The sequence below is a fragment of the Diaphorina citri genome, unplaced genomic scaffold, assembly GCF_000475195.1.
Source record: "Diaphorina citri unplaced genomic scaffold, Diaci psyllid genome assembly version 1.1 scaffold18, whole genome shotgun sequence".
Lineage (NCBI taxonomy): Eukaryota > Metazoa > Arthropoda > Insecta > Hemiptera > Psyllidae > Diaphorina > Diaphorina citri.
Window position 1 is genome coordinate 136,948 of NW_007377456.1, and position 22,400 is coordinate 159,347.

General features: G+C 39.3%; 1 protein-coding gene across 1 annotated transcript; it reads right to left on the reverse strand.

The window, feature by feature from the left end:
• Window positions 1–2,446: 2,446 nt before the first annotated feature.
• On the reverse strand, window positions 2,447–19,395 carry LOC103507901 (protein ROP). The gene is made up of 6 exons (XM_026822610.1): window positions 19,083–19,395; window positions 17,627–17,904; window positions 14,461–14,687; window positions 14,068–14,184; window positions 13,019–13,143; window positions 2,447–2,861 (listed from the first exon to the last, which is right to left on the reverse strand). Exons 1-6 carry the CDS (start codon window positions 19,379–19,381, stop codon window positions 2,645–2,647), a joined length of 1,263 nt encoding a protein of 420 aa, XP_026678411.1. The 5' UTR covers window positions 19,382–19,395; the 3' UTR covers window positions 2,447–2,644.
• Between the last annotated feature and the right edge of the window lie 3,005 nt (window positions 19,396–22,400).

Below are 22,400 nucleotides of genomic sequence, written 5' to 3' on the forward strand. Positions count from 1 at the left end.
TATTCGGGGGGGGGGCAGCTTTCTCAACACGCTGAATGTTGTTTATCAATAAATGGAAACTTGAAGAATCAATTATTAAATGAGATTTCTGATCAAAAGAAAGGTAAGTAGTAGGTAGACGACATTGCGTTTCGCTATGACATCCAGTTCATTTCCATTTTCTCCAAAATATGGTCCCATTGGGATTCGAACTGTAGAACAGCCTTAAAAGGTTTTAGTCTACTTTACATATAATATTTTATTTAATTGAAATTTTATTCATATTTTAGAATACCTATACAACCTATACAGGGTGTCCCGCGAACGACTGTAAAACGCTTGAGGGTTGATGCAGGACCTAAAGGGCTACCAGAAAAAGCTATCTGGACAGATACGATTTTCAACAAGGGCGGAGTTATTCGGGATTTTCTGTTTTTCAACATTTTTCATACCTTGTCCCCTTAAAACGCCTTTATCTCTTGAACCATTAAAGATAATAAAAACTGATTGCACCATTGAAAAGAACACAAAATTTACTAAAAGATAAGATTCCCTGTTTTGGTAAAACCCTCCCTCAAACACAACCGTTGGAATCAAAGCCTGTGTAGCGGCCCTGCACAACTCTGGTGTAGTGAATTCTGGCTTGAATAAAATTAAATCTGCATGCCCACAGCTTCACAGGCACGGATTTATGATAACGGCTTTTGCTCGATATCTCGGTTAGGAAGCATTTTAGGGTATATGTTCATGGAGTAAAAAAGTCTTGTATTGACCTCCTGGATCTATGGTTTGAGTATTAAGAAAAAAATTCCGACCACCCTGTATAACGTTATTGGGAGGTACTGGGCTCTGGGGACTACAGGAATATAACCACTCCGTCTCCTTCCCTAGGGAGGGGTTTGCAAAATGAGAACTCTCTTCCTCCATCTCTCTTTCTCCTCCCTAACCTTCCTCTTTGTCTCTATCTCGTCCTGTCGCTCCCTTTCTCTTGGAGAGAGAAATTTGGAGAGGGGGGACTTCTCTCTTATCTCCTACGTGTTATTTATTATACATACATCATATATTCTTTTTTTCCTCCGCGAATATCAGGAAATGTAAAAAAAAAAAAAAAATGTAGGGGGGTAGGTACCTGTCTGCCAACAACAACGGTGGACAAACAATTTTCTCTCACCTGATCGCCTTATTTTCTCCTTCTCCTCTTTCCCTCCATTAACAACAACACCAACTACAACAACATCCGAAAAAATTGGGGTCGAGGGGGCCCGGCCACCCCTCCCCCGACAAAATCCTGGCTACGGCCTTGGTTGGTGGTGGTGGTGGTGATGTCGTTATTATTGGTGTTGTTGATGTTGTTATTTCTTTTGTTGTTCGTGTTGTTTTTAGACGAAAATTCGGTGCGGCGATAGAAAGAAACTGGTGGACAGGGATTCATAATATGTTGTTGTTTTTCTTGTTGTTGTTGTTGTTGTTGTTGTGTTGTTGTTATTTGTTTTGTTGTTTTTGGAGGAAAATTCGGTACGGCAATAGAAACAGGTGGACAGTGATGCATAGTAACGTAGAAAATTGACGGATTCTCCCTTTGTATCGTTAATTAGCGCCTTTTTGACTTCCCATTCTTCAATGTTGTAGCCCATTTTTTCTTGATTATATTCATTCTCATTTTCCATCTCTTCTAAATACACATTTGCACTTGATTCGTATAGTTCTTTTATGTATTCTTCCCATAACTCTTTATTTTCTTTTTCATTTATAGTATTCATTCCATCTCTTTTCTTCATTCCTCTTTTGTTAATTGTGCTAGATTTTTTCCTCATTACTTCTTTGACGACTCTATACATTTCTTCTAATTTACAGTACTTGTTCAGTTCTTCTATCTTCTGACATTGTTTTTGCATCCACTTTTCTCTGGCACTATCACTTTCTCTTCTTAATTCATTATTCAGTTTTCTATATTGCTGTTTCCTATATTCTGATGACACATTCTTCCATTTTCTTCTTTCGTCCATCTTTTCAATCATTTGTGTTACCCATTCTTTCTTTGGTTGTTTTTTCTTCTCTCCCACTTTTTCATTCAACTTCTGAATAATCACAGATTTTATGTTGTTCCATTCTTTTCTAGGGTCTTCTCTTGGTGTGATTTTCATTAATTCTTCCTCTGCTCCTTTGGTGAATGCTTCCGATTCGTTTGATTTGAGTTTTTCAAGGTTCCACTTCTTTGATGTTTCTTTCCTTCTGATGTTTCAATCTTGTTCTAACTTCGGCTATCAATAGGTTATGGTCACTAAAGATGTCGGCTCCAGGGAATGTTTTTGCAGTCTTGATGCTGTTCTTGAATCGTTGATTTATCAAAGGAATCATTGATGTTGATATTTAACATTATTTTACGAAGGCGTAATTTATTGGCTTCAATTCTGGATTGAAAGGGATATTAAATATAGCATATAGCTCAATCCTAGATTGATCTCAATTCCGACTTGGTAAGCCCCACTCCAAGTCTCAAGCTGTGTCCACATATAATCGACGAGCATGACGGTTTCCCTTCTTCGCATCGCTTGGGTTTCAATTTCAATGGATTGTCGATTATATGTGGATACAGCTGTAAAAACATTTGTTTACTATGGTAGGGAGGAGGTGGAAATCTGTATTCTTAATACACTGGTATGTCTTACACGCTGAGATTGCTGAGGTTATTGAGGAAATCTTCAGGAGTCATAATGTGAGAAGATCCGATGATGACTTCCCAGTTCTTGACATTGTTGGTCACCTCATAGGCACATCGGATCTCAGAGAAGCTGACACCGCCTATAATGAATACAATGAGGCGAGGTACATTCTTCACCTGCTGTTGAGCACGATCCTTGTGCCAATGTCCATATCGTGCACTGAAACAAGCCAAAAACCACTCAAATACCTACTCTTGGTTCTGGGCCAAATTCAATTATGCTGGGTTCTACACACGAATCCGGGATTCGCGAATCCCGGATTCACGAATCCCGGGTTCACTCGGCAACTCGGGATTCGCTTCGTAAGTGTTCTACACAATGTTCTGAAAGTTTTTCGAACGTTCCTTTGTTTTTAACTTGGCAACAAAGGAAATTTCATTTGGCAACATTGAATTTTTGTTTTGATGACATTTTTTCCGTGATTTTTTCCCTCCAATCGTGATTTTTACTGGGATTTTTTTTTTTTAAATGTCAAATGTCTGTGTGACCACTGACTCCTTTTTTTTCCACTTTCATAAGTTATACCTTATTATTATTGCTATTACTTATTACATGTGGAGCATTTCGCGGGTGGAAAATTTTCTGCCAAAAGGCGGTTGACATTTTATTTTTTATTATTATGATTATTATTTTTTTTTTTTTTTAAGATAGGACTGTAGTTAACGGCTGAAATTGACTAACTGTCCCAAACCGACGGCAGATAATCGTCCAATCACCTTTTCAGACAAGGCACATTTTTGGATGAACGGCTTTGTGACCAAACAAAATTACCGATATTGGTATGAGAATAATTTATAAGTATTGCATGCAGTACCATTGCATTCTGAAAAACTCACTGTCTGGGCCGGATTGTGGCACATGTCCTCAAAAGTCCTTATTTCTTCCGAAATGAGGAGGCACGACCAGTAACTGGTGTGGCGATCGCTACAGATCCATGTTACACTACTTTTTTCGGGCAGAACTTGATATTGCCGACATGTGTGGTTCCAAAAAATGGCACTACGATGATCCACTTGATTTAATGACGAATTTTGGAGACTGGATCATCTTTTGGCGAGCATTTTTTAATTGGCCACTGCGATAGTGCGATTTGACTCTCTGAGACTTTTTTCTATAGTGATATCTTAAATTCCAAGTCTATGCCAACAGTCCAAGGTCTTTCGATGATCTTGAAGCCAACATTCGTCGAGCTACAGCCCTATATGTTGGATAAAGGCATCCAAAATTGGTGTAGTCGAGTCCATTTTTGCTAATAAAAATTAGGAAAGTCGCGGTGGGCATTTGAATTTTGTCCTATTCCAAACAAAATGGCATACTCCAGGGATCAAAATAAAACCAAAATCTCTTTGATAGCTAAAGCCGTTTTCACTTTATTCAAAAATGAAAAGGCATCACTCTTAATGAAAGACCCTATACAAGAGTATGAAAATCACTAGCGTAGAAGTCATCATAACAATAGTTTACATGTGTAAAAGCTACATTAATAATAATTTATTATGTAAACTATAAAAATATTATTATTATAGGTAACTTCTACACGAGTGATTTTCATTAGTCCATACTTTCGTGGAATGAGGCACTGGTCAGCGTTGGTTTAAAATAGAATGTGATTCAATGAATGCCACTAGTTTCTCATGAACAAGCTCCTGACCGAAAAAAAAACACTCGGTCAGCGTGGGTCAGAATAGATCAGATGATTCATTAAAATTAAAACTAAAAACTCCTGTGGTTTACACTTACAACACTCGGTCAGCGTGGGTCAGAATAGATCAGATGATTCATTAAAATTAAAACTAAAAACTCCTGTGGTTTACACTTACAAGATACAAGTGAATTATTCCAGAACAAGTGCCCAAAACATTTGGCTCACAGGTCAACACTAAGAGGGTACAAAAAAGAAAATTTTCAATTGCTTTCAGCTATTGGTTTCGCGCAAAAGACGAAAAAAAAATCTTTCTCGTGATATTAATTAATAGATTTCTAATTAATTAAATACTAAAGCACAAGCTCAATTTGTAATTTTATAAATACTCCATTTAGCTTTACGTTAAGTTCAAGGCTTAAATATGGGATTGAGATTCATACGAGACTTTGAACTTTCTGAAAACATCAGGGGCGGATTAACAGATTAATTTTAACTTTTTCGTGGTTCACGGAAATAGAATGAAAAAAGAACTGACTAATCTGACTATTTATTAGATATCTATTATGTAATAATTACTTTTATTATTGAGGAAAAAAAATCATTTGGAGGATATGCATTTGGGTAAGATCTGACTATTTATTAGATATCTATTATGTAATAATTACTTTTATTATTGAGGAAAAAAAATCATTTGGAGGTTATGCATTTGGGTAAAAGTAGGGAAAGAAAGTCGATTCCTAAGTAAAAAGTTGTGAAAAATCACTTTAAAACCTCACCCAAATAAGCATATAGGGTCTATTCAGTTATCAAACAAACTAATTCAATTTTCTTTTTCTTCAATCTCAATTCCGTATTTAACTTTGTAGCTCAGACTCAAATTTTGACTTTAAAATGTCAAAATATATGTAAGTAGATAACTACCTATTTGGCTTTTGAAAAAATATCAAGCAATAAATGCAATAATAATAATAATAATGATGATGATGATGATGATGATGATGATGATGATGATGATGATGATGATGATGATGATGATGATGATGATGATGATGATGATGATGATGATGATGATGATGATGTGATGATGTGATGAATGATGAATGATGAATGATGAATGATGAATGATGAATGATGAATGATGAATGATGATTGATGATTGATGATTGATGATTGATGATTGATGATTGATGATTGATGATTGATGATTGATGATTGATGATTGATGATTGATTTACCTCTAGTTTCTTATAGGCTATGTACAAATTCAGGAACTTTTTCAGGGTCGCCCCAGGGGGGCCAACTTTAAAACCTTAATGAGAACCCCCTGTTTGTGTTACATCATATCAAAGATTTTAAAGAACGTAGTACTTTGGTACAAGTTTGAGATCGATCCGTCAACCAGGGCCGGAGTTATGGCCTATATTGAAATTTTAATTTTTCCACGTTCTCCCGCCAATAGGGGAAGCATCAAAAATGAAAAATTCACATCGATTGGTGAGTTGTACCTACTTTAAATAGGTCCCAATAATGATTCATATTGAAATTCAGACCCAAACATGAAATTTAGACTTCCGGCCCTGATGGCCTCCGGGGGTGAAAATTAATGTTTTAAGAATTTAAGCAACCACTCCCATGCCAAAATGTAGAAACAATGTCCTGTCTCAACTAGTCCAAGCTCAACCCAACCAGGTACCTACAATAATAACCACAGCCTGAAATTCATCTCGAATCTTCGGAATGCTTCGTTCTTCGCGGTCTCATAAGAATGTGTACGTTTGTTTGGCTTCATCTGAATGCCTCGTTCCGCAGGGACCCTAATACATTATACATATTATCAAAGGTTTTTATAAACGCAGTACTTTGATGTGAGTTTCAGCTCGATCCGACATTCAGGGTCGGAGATATAGCTGATTCAATTTTTAATACGAGTATTTCAACATCAACGCTCTTCTGCCAATAGGCTAAGCACTAAAAATGGGAAATTCATTTTGATCGGTGATTTGTGCTTCAAATAGGTCTCACTAATAATGATTTATATTGAAATTCAGACCCAAAAATAAAATTTAAAATATTACAAATAGCTAGGTAGGGGTTTTCCATTTTATAAGATATTGAAGTCGCGACCGCCTGGCTCCGACACAGAATTTGGCAACTACTTCGAATAATGGTACCTACCTATATTAAAAGATTAAACTTTATCCTTAATAACCTAAATTTCAGCTTCTCACCTTTAGCCGTTTAAAAAATACTCGCACTTCGTGCTCGGAAGGGGGGCTTCGCCCCCCTCCACCCCCCGGGGGCTTCGCGTGTTCGCTACGCGGGGTTGCGTATACGGTCTCGCTGCGCGCTCCCGGGGCTTTGCGGAGTTGTGCATGGGGTCGCGCTTCGCGCTCCCTTGTTTACGGTCGCGCTGAGCGCTCCCGTGGGCTTCGCGGGGTTTTGCATGGGGTCGCGCTTCGCGCTCCCTCGTTTACGGTCGCGCTGCGCGCTCCCGGGGCTTCGCGGGGTTGTGGTATTTTTGGTCAGAGCTGCAGCTCGACCTATTTTGGAGAAGCACTCATTCCTCCCCTATCGTTTCAGACCTAATTTTCCTCCTACGTCATCATTTTAGTTCTATTTTCCCCGTGTATTTTCCTTATCCTGAACTTTCCCACGGGAAATATTTTCGGTTTAGGTTTCAGGTAGTCCTAGGTAGCTGAACCCTGGCTCGAGCTGGCCTTTCTTGCTTCAGTGTATTCATAACTCTCGGGTCAGTCAGTCAGTGAGTGAGTGTCAGTTACACAAGGGGCTGTATATATTTTAGATTCCGAACTTTCCCACGGGAATTATTTTCGGTTTAGGTTTCAGGTAGTCCTAGGTAGCTGAACCCTGGCTCGAGCTGGCCTTTCTTGCTTCAGTGTATTCATAACTCTCGTACCGTTCGGACCTCGATACCTTCCTAAAATAGATGTAAAAGAAATAACTTATACTCTTCACTGGGTTGGTAGGGTATTTTTATTATAGAAAAACAGACATGTTTCGCCCACTGGGCATCATCAGTGTATAAACAGGAATATTATAATAAAGAAAAATGTCCAAATAAACTTTTGAAGCCATTGCACAAAAATAAAGTTCAAAGTTGATAGTTTATTTGTTTTACATAAGTTATTTCTTTTACATCTATGTTATGGAACTTCACAAAGTTACTGAGCCCTCTATCATGATACCTTCCTAAAAGTTTTTCAACTTTTGGTATCGTGTTCAAGTTTACTGATAGTTTCAAGTTATTTTGATAGCTTGTCTATTTTTTTTTTCCATTACAGTAATGAAAATAAATGCTTTCTTTCTTCTTCTTTTTTTTTTCTGAAATTGCTGTTTCCTCATAGGCGGTTCTTGCCTAAATTTTTGGGGGGGCTTGATTTTGAAGGTAGGTACACCTTCATCTTCCTAAAAGTTTTTCAACTTTTGGTATCGTGTTCAAGTTTACTGATAGTTCAAGTTATTTTGATAGCTTGTCTACTTTTTTCCATTACAGTAATGAAAATAAATGGTTTCTATTTTCTATTTTTTCTGAAATTGCTATTTCCTACGTCGTGTCCTGTGAATAATGCCTTGAAGGTCGCAGTGGGCGAATTCATAAAAGGCTTTTTCCTTTCAGCTTACAATGGCCTTTACCATATCTCTAACCGTTTAGTCGGTATAGCTGAAAACCGCCAAAAAACGGTCGAAATCCGTCCAAAAGCGGTAAAATAACGCCAAGCGCAGCACCTTCTCGGTATAGCTGAAAACCGCCAAAAACGGTCGAAATCCGTCCAAAAGTGGTCAAAATACCGCCAAGCGCAGCACCTATCTTAACTAACGTTTTCTGTTGCATCCTTGTCACAGCATTTGTGAACTACATATCAAATTTCAAGTCTCTAGCTCATACCGTTCCCGAGATATTGTTAAACTAAACGAAGACCGAAAACCGCCAAAAAGCGGTAAAATGCCACCAACCAATGCACCGATCTTAACCAAAAGTTTCGTGTCGCATCCTTGTCACATTAAAAAGCAGTAAAATGCCGCCAACCGTTGCACCGGTCTTAACCAAAAGTTTCGTGTCGCATCCTTGTCACATTTGACAGCTCTAGATACCAAATTTCAAGTCGCTAGCTCTTACCGTTCTCGAGATATTTTGTTTACAGACAGATACACACACGGACCAATGGACCAATGGCTTACGTCAATATCTCGGGAACGGTTTGGAATTTCGGGATTTTCCGATTTTTCCCAGTACCTACAAAAAATAAGGAATCCATTCTTCTTTTAGATTGGCCGAAGAGTGGCTTTTGCACGCGATCGCCTAAATGCCTCACCGGGGAGAGTCTCCATCTTCTGCCTTGTGCAGTTGACCGGTGGGCAGCTCTAATAGGTACCTACCCTTAGGTACCTCTCCTTTGGCCGGGATTCATCTAGGGCCTGGACTCACTGTCGACCTAAGCTCAGAGTGCCTTTCGCACGCGATAGCCTAAATGTTCCACCGGGGAGAGTCTCCATCTTCTGCTTTGTGCAGTTGACCGGTGGGCAGCTCTGATAGGTGTGGGTACCCGTAGGTACCTCCCCCTTTGGCCTGGACGCACTTTCGGCCTAACCTCAGAGTGGCTTTCGCACGCGATCGCCTAAATACCTCACCGGAGAGAGTCTCCATCTTCTGCCTTTAGCAATTGACCAGTGGGCAGCTCTGTTAGGTACCCCTAGGTACCTCCCCCTTTGGCCTGGTTTCACTTTTCGGCCTGAACTCTGAGTGGCTCTTATATGCGCAGTCAGTCAGTGAGTCAGTCAGTCAGTCAGTCAGTCAGTCAGTCAGTCAGTTACACAAGCGGCTGTATTAAGGTTAGATAGATACTGTAGTAATAGAAAGTAATAATAATTATAATAAGAGGAGAGTTATATCCAGAGACAGAAGGATTCATTACCGCTATTCAAGATTAATCAATTAAGTAAAGATAATGTAGGATTTTGACTAATAACAAAGGGTACCGTAACATGGAATGGTTTTGATATTCCCCAAAACGAAAAATAACTACAATTTTTTGAGTCAGTTTTTACAGTTTCTATTCAAAATTAAAATTTATAGGAAAAAACAGCCACTCGGAAAATCCCGAGGATGGATTTGAATTTTGAAAAACGGAACCACATGTCTCATTATATACAGGAGGAATATTTTTTTTAAAACATAGAACAATCGTAAGGTTGTGGTTATGTACCGGGTTGGGGAAGGCAAGGCTGTTAAACTTGCCTTGTTTTTAAGTTACCACTCCCATGCCAAACTGTAGAAACAATATCCTGTCTCACCTAGTCCGAGCTCATCTCAGCCCGGTACATAACCACAACCTAAATGTGCCTCATTTATTTGACCCTATAATAATGAGGTTCCATGGGTTAGCATTATTATTAGGAGTACTTTTGAAAAGCAGGTCCTTATTTAGTACAAACAAAAGATCATTTTTATCAAAGTATTTAATTTTATTTTTCAATTTAAATTAAACCAACCCAAACAATTGGCACATCACAATATTCCCATTGTTACTAGTATCTTAGAATAATATCATAATATTCATAATTATTTATCAATTAAAATAATATCATCATCCTTTATTCATACTACAGAGATTTATATCTACAAAATCGACGACGTTATAGTTTGTAATATGGAAAAGTAATCGTTTTTTAGAAAATAAATTAATACTAAAAGGTTGCGAAATAAATACATAATAAAGTGATATAATTAATGGAATGGAAAGGAGCTAGGCTCTAGGAGTCAAGGGGCTATTTCAAGCTAGGCTAGGCTAGAGGGCTATACAGCATGGCTCACAAGTCCTAGCGAACCCCTTGTAACTTTTGAACGGCTTGGAAACTTGAAGTTCTGATTTTTGTATATCTGTTATTTATAAAATAAATAATAAATAAATGCAGTTTCTTTGTGTTATTATATCACAACTTTGGTGCTCACTGCAGCATTGTAGGATTTTTCCAATATCTCAATAATTATATGCGATCGCCCAAGTGCCTCACCGGCGAGAGTCTCCATCTCCTACCTGGGCAGTTGACCGGTGGGCAGCTCTGATAGGTACCCTTAGGTACATACCTCTCCCTTTAGCCTGAATCTACTCAGAGTGGATTTCGCATGCAATCACCTAAATGCCTCTCCAAGGAGAGTCTCCATCTTCTGCCTTGTACAGTTGACCGGTTAGCGGTTAGCAGCTCTATGCTTACATTAGGAAATAAAACTCCTTAATTCCAAATAAAGGAACCATCCATTCTCCATACGGATATTATAATTGCCCTGCTGTCGCGAAAAAGACACTGGGCAGGCCTTCCACCGAATGACTCGGTTGCTATTAGAGTGGGCAGCTACCCACGGGGGAAATAATTAGCCACGGAATAGCTCCCAGCTGGTTGGAGAGAGTGGCCCTTCAAACCTCCTTCTGGTCTGAAGGTGGAATGAAGTTCCAACGTCTGAATGGTCAGGTCCTACCTACCTAGTTCGACTCCCCTAGAATTGGACTACCAATTCATGGACATGTTATCCTCACTGCTCTGCTCTCCTGCCAAGGCCTTGGCACTGCCCATCGGACATTGCCATGTCAATGAGGCCGTCTGAGGAAGACTATACACGGGTAGTATAGAAAGTCAACCTCTCCTGTTGTACACTTCCTTCTCGCTTACGGTGGTTAACTGTCCATTATAGCTGCAGAAGAAGCCTGTAGTTCGCTCACTCAGAGGGCGCAGGAAGTTGAACAATCATAGGCTCGACCTTGTTCCCCGATCTATCGTGCTCCCTTCAATTAGGGCAAGCACAACTCGTTACCTGCTTCGCAGTGGGCGATTTCATAACCCTCAGCCTGAGGTATAGGGATTTCGGAGCAAATTCTATCTCGATGACTCTAAACCCCCTGGGGGGCTGCATCATCAAGTCATGACTTGGAAACGGGTTTCCGAATCCAGTATCAATCCTGATGTATTGTGGGCTCTTGAATCAGTCCCATCTGAGCACCGCTGTTCTTTTCTAGTCAGTACTTTCTGGCTCGGTTCAACAGGATCCTGACATACTTATCTGAACATGTTCCTCATATAGTTCTTCTCAATCTTACAACTCACGAAACATACACTATTCATCCGGTATCATCTCTTCTCAGGTGTATAGGTTCAATCTCAGGTATCGCGGACGGAACTCGGATGATCTTTTTTTGGGTTGGGACGGAAATCGGATGATTTGGGCTTTTCCTCCATCCCTCACTTGTCTGATCTTTACTTGCTCTACATATCTCGTGCTTTCGTAATCCGGTAGAGCTTTCTCTCCCCTTCAGATGTTTCAAGCTCTCTGTATACTTGCTGTTCCCGAGATATTGACGTTTTTTAGTCCCCCCATAAGAAATACACGGGGAACACGCTTTGAGGCCAGCAAAACTTTTCCTACGTTTTATATTTTTGCTCTCGCTTTTAGATTTCAGTTTTCATTTCTTCGAGACAAGACTCAGGGACGATATTAGTTTTCAGGGGCGAAGCGCAAGGGAGCGCGAAGCGCGACCTCATGCACACCCCGCGAAGCCCCGGGAGCGCGCAGCGCGACCGTAAACAAGGGAGCAGGAAAGAGGAAAATGTTGCACTGATTTGCCCCGGTGATGCAATGGTGCTCGTCTGGTACACAGGAGAGCGTATTAGGTTCAATCCCAGCCAATGGTAGGTATTAGGTAGGTATTTGAGTTCTTATCACAGTACTAGCAGTATTGCACTAATCTTTAGAGCTAGATCATAATTATGTAATATGTAGTCCAGATATTGTTTTCTAGGTGTCCAAAAGGGGTTTGGTAACATCATTTGGTAAGGTTTGGTGAGTTTGGGTTATTTCTGAGTGAAAACACCATAGTAATATCTTTGGGTAAGTTTTAGTAAGTTGTATACTTGCTCAAGTTGTTTTGCCCTGGGTTGAGTTACTGGTTTCCTTGATTGTTAATTCGCCTGCCTGTATGCCATTTTATCTTCATCTCTTGCAGTGTTATCCCATTTCTTTTTAATGTCTTTCTTCTTTTTAATCGCTTCTTTGACTTCATCATTCCACCACCAGGTTTCTTAGTCTTGTGGGGCCCCTTTTCCAGATGTTTTTCCCAAGAAGTTTTCTCCAACTTTTTTCCTAATTCTCGCACTTTTCTTCCAAAGGCTTTCACTCTCACTTTCAACACTCAACTTATGCAGCACGCTCCTTTTAAATTCCGCTTTCATGAAGGGGTCTTTTAGGTTCCACCACTTGATTTTGGGCTCCGTTGTTTTTGCCTCTTTTCTTTTCCGGATCTTAAATATGGAATCAACAACCAGGACTTTGTGTTGTGCTGCCACTGATTCGCTGGTGATTAATTTGGCATCCCTGATCTCTTTCAGATATTGCCTTCTGCGAAGGATGAAGCCAATTTAGGTAGGCACCTCATTTTATGCCAGAAAATAACTTTTACTAAAAAAAAAATCCCTCATTTTATGCCAGAAAGTAACTTTTACCAAGAAGTAATCGGGAAATTAAAGCGTTAGGTAGCCCGCACAGAGAACTTTAACAAATTATCAACTTCCTAGGAATCATAGCGTTAGGTAACACACAAAAGAAATTTTCACAAATCATCAACTTTTTGTGTGTTATACATATAAAAAGGTGTTGGATTACCTGGAGGGTGCATGATACCCAGAACTAGTAACATGTCCGGCCAGGAATGGGAAATGTTTCTGATCCAGTTTATCCTCAATAGCGTCTTCCATAATATCTTTCACTATAGGAGTCCATCGCGACATCTGAAATCAACCAAATGATCCTTACAGTAACAGTAGGTATAACGTATAACCCCCACAAAAACACAAATGTGAAAAAAAGGCCAAGTTCCTATCCAAAAATGTCGGCCTATAAAAGTGGTGATATCAGAAAATTAAGGCCAAGTCTGCATTGTTTTTCGTGCCTGCTGAAAATGCTGAATCTTAATTCCTTCAACCTTATCTCAATTTCAACTTGGCTATGTTTTTCCTTCAGGTTTCAGGTTTAATCATTTATTTATTTGGGTAGAAAACATAGCCAAGTTGAAATTGCGATAAGGTTAAAGGAATTAAGGTTCAGCATTTTCAGCAGGCACGAAAAACTGGGAACTTGGCCTTAATTTTCATTTTTGGATAGGAACTTGGCCTTTTTTTCACATTTGTGTTTTTGTGGGGGATCTCACTCCTTTTTTCAAAGTGTGTATTTACACATGATTAGTAGGTACTTACAGATCTTCTTATTACCTAGCTCATTGTAAGCTTTTGATTTTTTTTTCTTCTGAAAGTTGTTGCTGTTCATGTTTTTGTTAGTGTTGTTGTTGTGGTTGTTGGTGTTGCTGTTGTTGTTGTTGTTGTTGTTGTTGTTGTTGTTGTTGTTGTTGTTGTTGGTGCTGCTGCAAAGTTATCTCTAGAGGTTGCCGATCTATGAAGCTGAGAAAAACCTGCCGAATCGGTTCGTGTAAAGATACACAGGCGTGCTTACTAGAACTTGGCCTGGCGCACTGCCGTGCGCTCAGATCTATCTCATAGCTCATATTCGTTCCTGAGAAACACGTGGGCAAAAATATAAATTTTGTAAAAATTTAAAAAGATGTGTATGTGTTTTTTTTTTTTTTTACTTTTTAGCAATGAAACAACAAGATCTACAGGTGTGGTGTGAGTCTGTGCAGTGTGTATTATTAAGTTTACCTGATAAGTACATTCCGAGATTCTTTCTTTCCGGGGGATTTGGTAGAGTTTCTTGCGATTCCCATCAATCACAGAGTTCAAGCCCAGGTTAGCCAAGTTTACAATGGCTTGTTTTTCCTTTAACATAAAAACAAATGATAAAAAGCAGCTTGATATATTTGCCGCATACTGCTGGAGTAAAGGGACTTTTATTGCGTGCAGGATGTTTTCAGTCCTATGGGAGCAGTATAAATAAACACTATTATTGTTATATTGTGGAGGAAAAAAAACCGACTCGAAATATCTCGAGAATGGATTTGAAAAAGGTACCTTCGTGTCAACTTCAAGTCCAGAAAACCCCAATATAAATTAATAAGTTGACTGTATAGGTACATAGGTGGGGGTTCTACTTACAGGGGGCTGTATTTGCGCATGCGTGATGAGTTTGTTAAGATTGTCCTCAGAGATTCCATTCTTATTGAGGATGTAGAGGATAATAATTCTCATCTTGTCATAGTTGCTCACATTCTGATCCAAGAGGATGGGCACAATGTTTCGCATGTGATCCTTGATCCTCTCGCCCTCTGCATCTTCCCCAGTGGCTAGGTCTTGTTCTACTCTACATAGCTTGTCTACATAACCTGCATAGTGCATACAATGTTCCATTATAATTTTTTTTAATTACATCAATAAAAAGGTGCTCTATTAGCACTGGTATCAAGCTCAATACTTCTATTTCCGAAAAAGTTAGAGAAGAAGAAAATAAAACAGTTTTCTCCCCGGAGGGACCCAAAAACTGATATTTTGGGTTGAGCAAAGCTCGACCCACTTTGAGAAGCACTCATTGCTCCCCTACCGTTTCAGACCTAATTTTCCTCCTACGTCAGCATTTTGGTTCCATTTTCCCCGTGTCTTTTCCTTATTCCGAACTTTCCCACGTCATTCATTTCACCGTATGAGTTTTAATAGTAATTCTGGGCGAGTTTGAATACTCATTGTATAGTCAAATCGGTTAGGGTACGCGGTGGTCGCGGTGATGACGTCATTCATGAAACGATTAACCTCGCAATGAGTATTAAAACTGTTGCGGTTGATCATGTTTTTTATTTACCTCTTTTGGGTATTGTTATCAATAATCGTTGTCTGTTATCTGAAGTTTTCCAATTTGCTTGATTGGGGATCATTCTATGCTGATTTTTATTTATTTATTTATTTTTTATTATTATTTTTTTTTTATTCCTGCGAATAATGGACCCAAAATTGGAAAAGGTTTTTTTATACGTTTGTTGTAGATGAACGTTTTGCTGAAGAGCGTTATTTGAAACCCTATTTATTACCTTTAAAGCGTCCTAATTTTTTTTTTTTTTTAATATGATAAAAAATAAAAGAAAATTACTCATCTTCTAAACAAAAAATCATAATTTTCCGTCAAAGTAATCCAAAGTTATTTTTTATTATTATTTTTTTTTTTTTTTAGGTTTTATTTAACGTGGCAGGATTCTCAGAAATGAGCTCTTCCACCCAACCACTTTTCGAAGCAGTCAAAAATCAGAGTTGTTTAAGATGTTTGACTACTTCGATTTTGAATGAAACAAGAGACTGAGTATTCCTTATAATAGATGGAGGTAAAGAATTCCACAACCGTACCGCAACCGCAATGACATGGTAAGACCTCTCAAACGCAGAAGAACGGTGCAGTGGCATTGCCAGTAATTTTGAGATTGATCTTGTGCCACATTGGTTTAAGTCAGCAAGGAACTCAAATATCTCACACATGTAACTTGGGCATTGCAATTTTAGACATTAAAAAACAGAAAAATCGCTCTCCTGAAAAGTTGGAATTTTGCAGATAGCGCTCTCTTTTCGCAAATGAGCGACATGTAACTAACTGCACAATATCCACTTGATGAACAAGTCTTGATGATCGCTGATTGTTGAGAGTGGAAATTTCCAAGAACTCAACAAAATCAAAAAGGTAGGGGTATATAAAGAAAAAATATCAATAATGACGAATATCAATTCGAAAAAATATCAATTCGAATCGGTTATAATAATAATTAAAACCACGAGCCAGAGCACAAAATTTTCATCCGAATACACATGAGACCCGATTTCCAAAGTTCAATTTTGATTTTTTTTTTTTTTTTTTTTTTTTTAAATCTCGAAAATTGCTTGTTGTTGTTGCTTGTTGTTGTTGTTGTTGCTTGTTGTTGTTGTTGTTGTTGCTTGTTGTTGTTGCTTGTTGTTGTTGTTGCTTGTTGTTGTTGTTGTTGTTGTTGCTTGTTGTTGTTGCTTGTTGTTGTTGTTGCTTGTTGTTGTTGTTGTTGCTTGTTGTTGTTGCTTGTTGTTGTTGTTGTTGTTGTTGCTTGTTGTTGCTTGTTGTTGTTGTTGTTGTTGTTGCTTGTTGTTGTTGTTGTTGTTGTTGTTGCTTGTTGTTGTTGTTGTTGTTGTTGCTGCTTGTTGTTGTTGTTGTTGTTGCTTGTTGTTGTTGCTTGTTGTTGTTGTTGTTGTTGTTGTTGCTTGTTTGTTGTTGTTGCTTGTTGTTGTTGTTGTTGTTGTTGCGTACCCACCTATTTTATTTAATAGTCAGTTTATTATTATTCTTGAATTGATTTTTCGATTTTACTTTCATGTAATGATTTAAAATGAAGACTAGAGCCCATTCTCCCTTGATTCCCAATATAATGTTTAAGTCACCCATCCATTTATTGGCCTTCCTCGGCGTAGCTTAACATAGGTAACGCTAAATTTTCGTGTTCCTGGTAAAAGTAAAAAGACTTTTAATTTGATATATAGGTCGAGCAGGTTTGGATAAGTCCTTCTATGGGGACAGACAGACCGACCGACAGACAGACGACACCGAAGCGAATACAATAGTCCCGTCACCGGAAGGACGGACTAAAAAGCGGTTGAAATGTAAAAATACGCCTAATCATTTTGATGAGTGAGTGAGTAAAAAAATTGCGATTTTTGCGCCTCATCTCCGGAACTACTTGGTATTAAGAGCTCAAATTTTCAAGGTATGTTTATATACCTTACCTAAATATGTACCCTGAACCTAAATATATACAGCCCCTTGTATAACTGACTCACTCACTCACTCACTCATACTAATTCTAACCCACTTCTAGATGGGCTAGGAAGATGCGGTTTTCACCATTGGATTCCTTATTTTTTGTACTTACTGGGAAAAATCGGAAAATCCCGAAATTCCCAACCGTTCCCGAGATATTGACGTTTTTTAGTCCCCCCATAAGAAATACACGGGGAACACGCTTTGAAGCCAGCAAAACTTTTCCTACGTTTAATATTATTTTTCTCTCGCTTTCAGTTTTCAGTTTTCATTTCTTCGAAACAAGACTCAGGGACGATATTAGTTTTCAGGGGCGAAGCCAAGGGAGCGCGAAGCGCGACCTCTAGTCCTCAGCCAGATGGAGATGTGTGTGAGTTGTAATCTAAATGACACACTAGCTATAGCTACGTACCTTGGTAAGCTTTGATGCAGTCCTCAGCCAGATGGAAATGTGTGTGAGTGAGTTGTAATCTAAATGACACAATAGCTATAGCTTCGTATATGTACCTTGGTAAGCTTTCATGCAGTCCTCAGCCAGATGGAGATGTGTGGAATACTTGCTGAGTTCCTTCTGGTATTGCGGCATCTTTTTTATCATCTGAGAGAGATCTCGCATCGTTTGCTTGTCACCCTGCGGCATGCGTTTCGAGTCAATGAACTTCTTGAGGTTTTTAGTGACTTGCTGAGATACGACTGCAATGTGTTGATGTCGTAACTCAATCCAGAGATCATCATTTTCATCCAGAAGAACTTCTTTCTTCGGCGCTCCCGCTGTGCCCTCGTATCTGAAATGTAAACAAAACTGATAGTCAGCTCCCATGGCGTAGTGGTCACTGCGCTCGCCTTGCACGCGGGAGACCCAGGTTCCATTCCCGACGGGGTAAGAAAATTTTTATCATGCAAATGATTGATTCCGTAACTGGCTGGTCCACTCAGCCTCGTGAGAAAAATGAGTAGCTATGTAATATAAATGCGCATAGCGACCGGTGCCAGCATTGTAGGTAAACGTTGGGAGCGGGATTATTAAGATACATATTTGGAAAATCCTAAAGCTGCAGTGAGCACCAAAGTTGTGATATAATAACACAAAAAAACGGTATTTATTTATTTACTAGCTGAATTCCGTCGCTTCGCTCCGGAATCCCGCTAGTTCATCCCGAGGCATGGCCAAACTTGTGGAAAAGGCATGGCCGAACTTGTAGTTATCAAACTAAAAACATAAACGAAACTCAAATATTAGGCGAGCGAGGAAAAGTTTTCTATCCCGCAGTCTCTGCACTCTGTGTATTTCTTATGGAGATTTCAGCGATCAAAAATTGATCATATCTCAGGATCGGTGTAGATTTTCGCAAAATCCTTTCTTATTGCACACCTAGACCATAAAAAGAATATTCCTACCAAATTTCAGCTTTCTAGGTGGTGTGGTTCTCGAGATAGAGCGATCAGTGTGTGAAATGTGAAATGTGAACTGTGAATGAGTGAATGGATCTTGTTCTTATAATATAAGACTAGCTGAATTCCGTCGCTTCGCTCCGGAAGCCCGCTAGTTCATCCCGAGGCATGGCCAAACTTCTGGAAAAGGCATGGCCGAACTTGTATTTATCAAACTAAAAACATAAACGAAACTCAAAAAGTTGGTCGAGAGCGGAACATTTCTCTCCCGCAGTCTCTGCACTCTGTGTATTTCTTATGGAGATTTCAGCGATCAAAAATTGATCATATCTATCTCAGGATCGGTTTAGATTTTCGCAAAATCCTTTCTTATTGCACACCTAGACCATAAAAGGAATATTCCTACCAAATTTCAGCTTTCTAGGTGTTGTGGTTCTCGAGATAGAGCGATCAGTGTGTGAACTATGAAATGTGAATGAGTGAATGGATCTTGTTCTTATAATATAAGATATAAAAAAAACCCTGATATTGTACGTACAAGATTACTGTCCTAAAGTTGTAATATTCCTACCTATACACATCATTTTCAATGTTGAGTAGATCGTAAGCCATGGCTTGCAGTGTTAACTCGTGAAGAAGGGGTGACACACAGTCGAAGCCGCGGTCCAGTATGAGTAGTTGGGATCTGGCCTTCTCCACACCTTCTCCCATGGTAGGCTCATCTGCCTTGTACGCATCCAACTTCTGCTGAACTAACTGCGCCAATTCCACGTTGCGATCGAAATCACTGCGATATCTAACACTAGGATACTCGCCCAGAGTAGCACACAGCGTGGCTATCTGTTCTGCTATGCGCTCCATGTTGGCCATCCTGAGAACAAGAATAGAAACACTAAGAAAGAGAAAGAATAGAAACACTAAGAAAGAGAAGGAATAGAAACAGTAAGAAAGAGAAATAATAGAAACACTAAGAAAGAGAATTGAATTGAATTGAATGAAATATTTATTTACAAACAATAATAAGCACAAATGTTAGCTCATCCCCTAAGCTTACAGGAACTTCTAGGGGGTGAGGGTGTTTCCTTCTTCTGTTGGTTCTCAGCTTCAAAGTGAAGTTCTATAGATAGGTATTTGTCAGATTCATATCAGATTTTCTTCAATTAGTTTTTCTTTAATTTTGTTTGATAATTCTTGAATTTTCTTCATCCAGAAATTCTGCACAATAAGATTCAAGTAAACTTGGAATTACAAAAGACAGACATCTTTCTCCATACAGAGTATTTGCTCTTGATTTAACGAAGTAAGTATTTCTCGTGTTATATCGGTTAAGAATAGAAACACTAAGAAAGAGAAAGAATAGAAACACTAAGAAAGAGAAAGAATAGAAACACTAAGAAAGAGAAAGAATAGAAACACTACGAAAGAGAAAGAATAGAAACACTAAGAAAGAGAAAGAATAGAAACACTAGGAAAGAGAAAGAATTGAAACACTAGCTAGTCATACACAGAAAGAGAAAGAATAGAAACAATAGCTAGTCATACACAGAAAGAGAAAGAATAGAAACACTAGCTCGTAGCTAAAGCCTTTGATCGCGTGGATAGCAGTCTCCTCGTGAGTAAATTAAGATCTTATGGTATTGGTGAACACATTCTCAAGTGGCTCGCCTGCTATCTGAGTGGAAGAACTCAGTGTGTTAAAATTGGTTCTACTATCTCAAAACCTATTTCAGTAACCTCTGGCGTCGGCCAGGGTAGGCACACGGGTCCTGTTCTTTTTAGCCTTTTCTTCAATGACCTGCCCCGCCACATCATTAATTCATCACTTCTTATGTTTGCAGATGACGAGAAAATTTATAGAGCAGTCAATCATTTTCGGGATTGCATTCTTCTTCAAGAGGATATTTGCAGATTCTCGGATTGGTTGACTCTCAATGGATTGGAGTTATCTTTACACAAGTGTGTGGTCATGGCGTTTTCACGTAACAACGATAACTTTGATTTCACTTACAACATTCAATCTGTTCCTTTGAGTTATGTTTTGCAGGTGAAAGATCTGGGTATTCTCCTAGATGCAAAACTTACATTTGCATCTCATATCTCTCATCTTTCAATGCGCTTTTTTAAATGTCTTGGTTATATTTTCAGGAACTCCGAAGGATTTTCTTCAGAGGCTTTAATACTTCTTTTTACAACTTTGGTCCGCTCCTTACTGGAATACGGTGACGTTGTGTGGAATTCGCACTATGCTGTCCATGTTGATATTTTGGAAAGAGTACAGAAGAAATTTTTTCGGTACCTACAAGTCTTATCGTTACCCCTGTGATATTTCAGCCCTACCCTCCCTATCTGACCGTAGAATATCTGCTGATCTTAACTTTTACAATAAACTTGTAGAAGGAAATATTGACTGTTAAAAACTTTTAAATTTAGTGGGTTTGGATTGCCATAGAAGATTGAGAGGGCTTTACACCTACCATGTTGATTTATGTAAAACAAACTGTACATATTTTGCGCCCATCAATCGTATGATGAGGCTGAAAAGCGATTAATTAAAACTGTAATCTGTGATATTTTTTTTATTTTTTTTTTTTTCATTGTTACGCATTTCTTTGTCTTTTTTGACTAATTTGTTATCCATTTTGTTGTATTCACTTTTGTCTTTAATATCTATTATGCTTTAATTTTTGTAATACTTATTACCTACTTATTTTATGTGATACTAGTGGTTGACCCGTTCTTTGTACGGGACCACCACACACACACACAAATACACTCCCCCCACACACACCACACCCATCACACACATCCCATCACACCACACCCATCACACACCCACCACCACACACCACATCCACCACACACCAAATCACACACACCACACCCATCACACACATCCTACCACACACACACATCCCACCACACACACACACACCACACACATACCACCACACCTATCACACACATCCCACCACACACCACATCCATCACACACACACCACCCACCACACACACACCACACACACACCACAGACCCACCCACCACACACCCACCCACCACACACACCCACCACACCACACACACACACCCATCACACACACCACTACACACATACACACACACGCTCCCTAACATGTCTCACAGAGCAGCATAATAGGCATAACTTTGAACCGCCGCCATTTTGAATCAGGATGAAATGTGATAATTTTAAGTAGCTTATGTCACCCCGAGTACTCTTCCTAACAACCAAAAAAAAATTCATCAAAATCGGTTGAGCCGGTTTCTCGTGAAAAGAGGACAAAAACGGGTCTATTAGGCTATTTTCTTCACGTTTTTGAACCGCCGCCATTTTGAATCTGGATGGAATGTGAAAATTTCAAGTAGCCTATGTCACCCGGAGTACTTTTCTTAACAACCACAAAAAATTTCATCAAAATCGGTTGAGCCGTTTTCTCGTGAAAAGAGGACAACCAAAATTCTATTTAGCGTAACAGACAGACATACACACACACACACACAGACAGACAGAAATTTTTCTAACTAGTAGTTGACCCGTCCTTTGTACGGGACCACCACACACACAAACACACCCCCATACACACAATACACCCATCACACACATCCCACCACACACACACCACACCCACCACACACATCCCACCACACACACACCACACCAATCATACACCCACCACACACACCACACCCATCATACACCCACCACACACACACCACACCCATCATACACCCACCCATCACACACCCATCCACCACACACATACACCCATCCACCACACACACCCACCACACCCCCCTAGACACACCACACCCATCACACACATCCCACCACACAAACCACACCCACCACACCCCCACCCCACACCCCCCCAC

What these genes read in the sequence shown, in the direction of transcription:
- LOC103507901 (XM_026822610.1), bottom strand. Translation starts at nt 19,381, where the DNA reads ATGGCCAACATGGAGCGCATAGCAGAACAGATAGCCACGCTGTGTGCT. An exon ending in ATTGAAAATGATGTGTATAG is followed by an intron (nt 17,905 to 19,082) that starts GTAGGAATATTA and finishes TTTACATTTCAG; the next exon opens with ATACGAGGGCACAGCGGGAG. An exon ending in ATGCGCAAATACAGCCCCCT is followed by an intron (nt 14,185 to 14,460) that starts GTAAGTAGAACC and finishes TTTATGTTAAAG; the next exon opens with GAAAAACAAGCCATTGTAAA.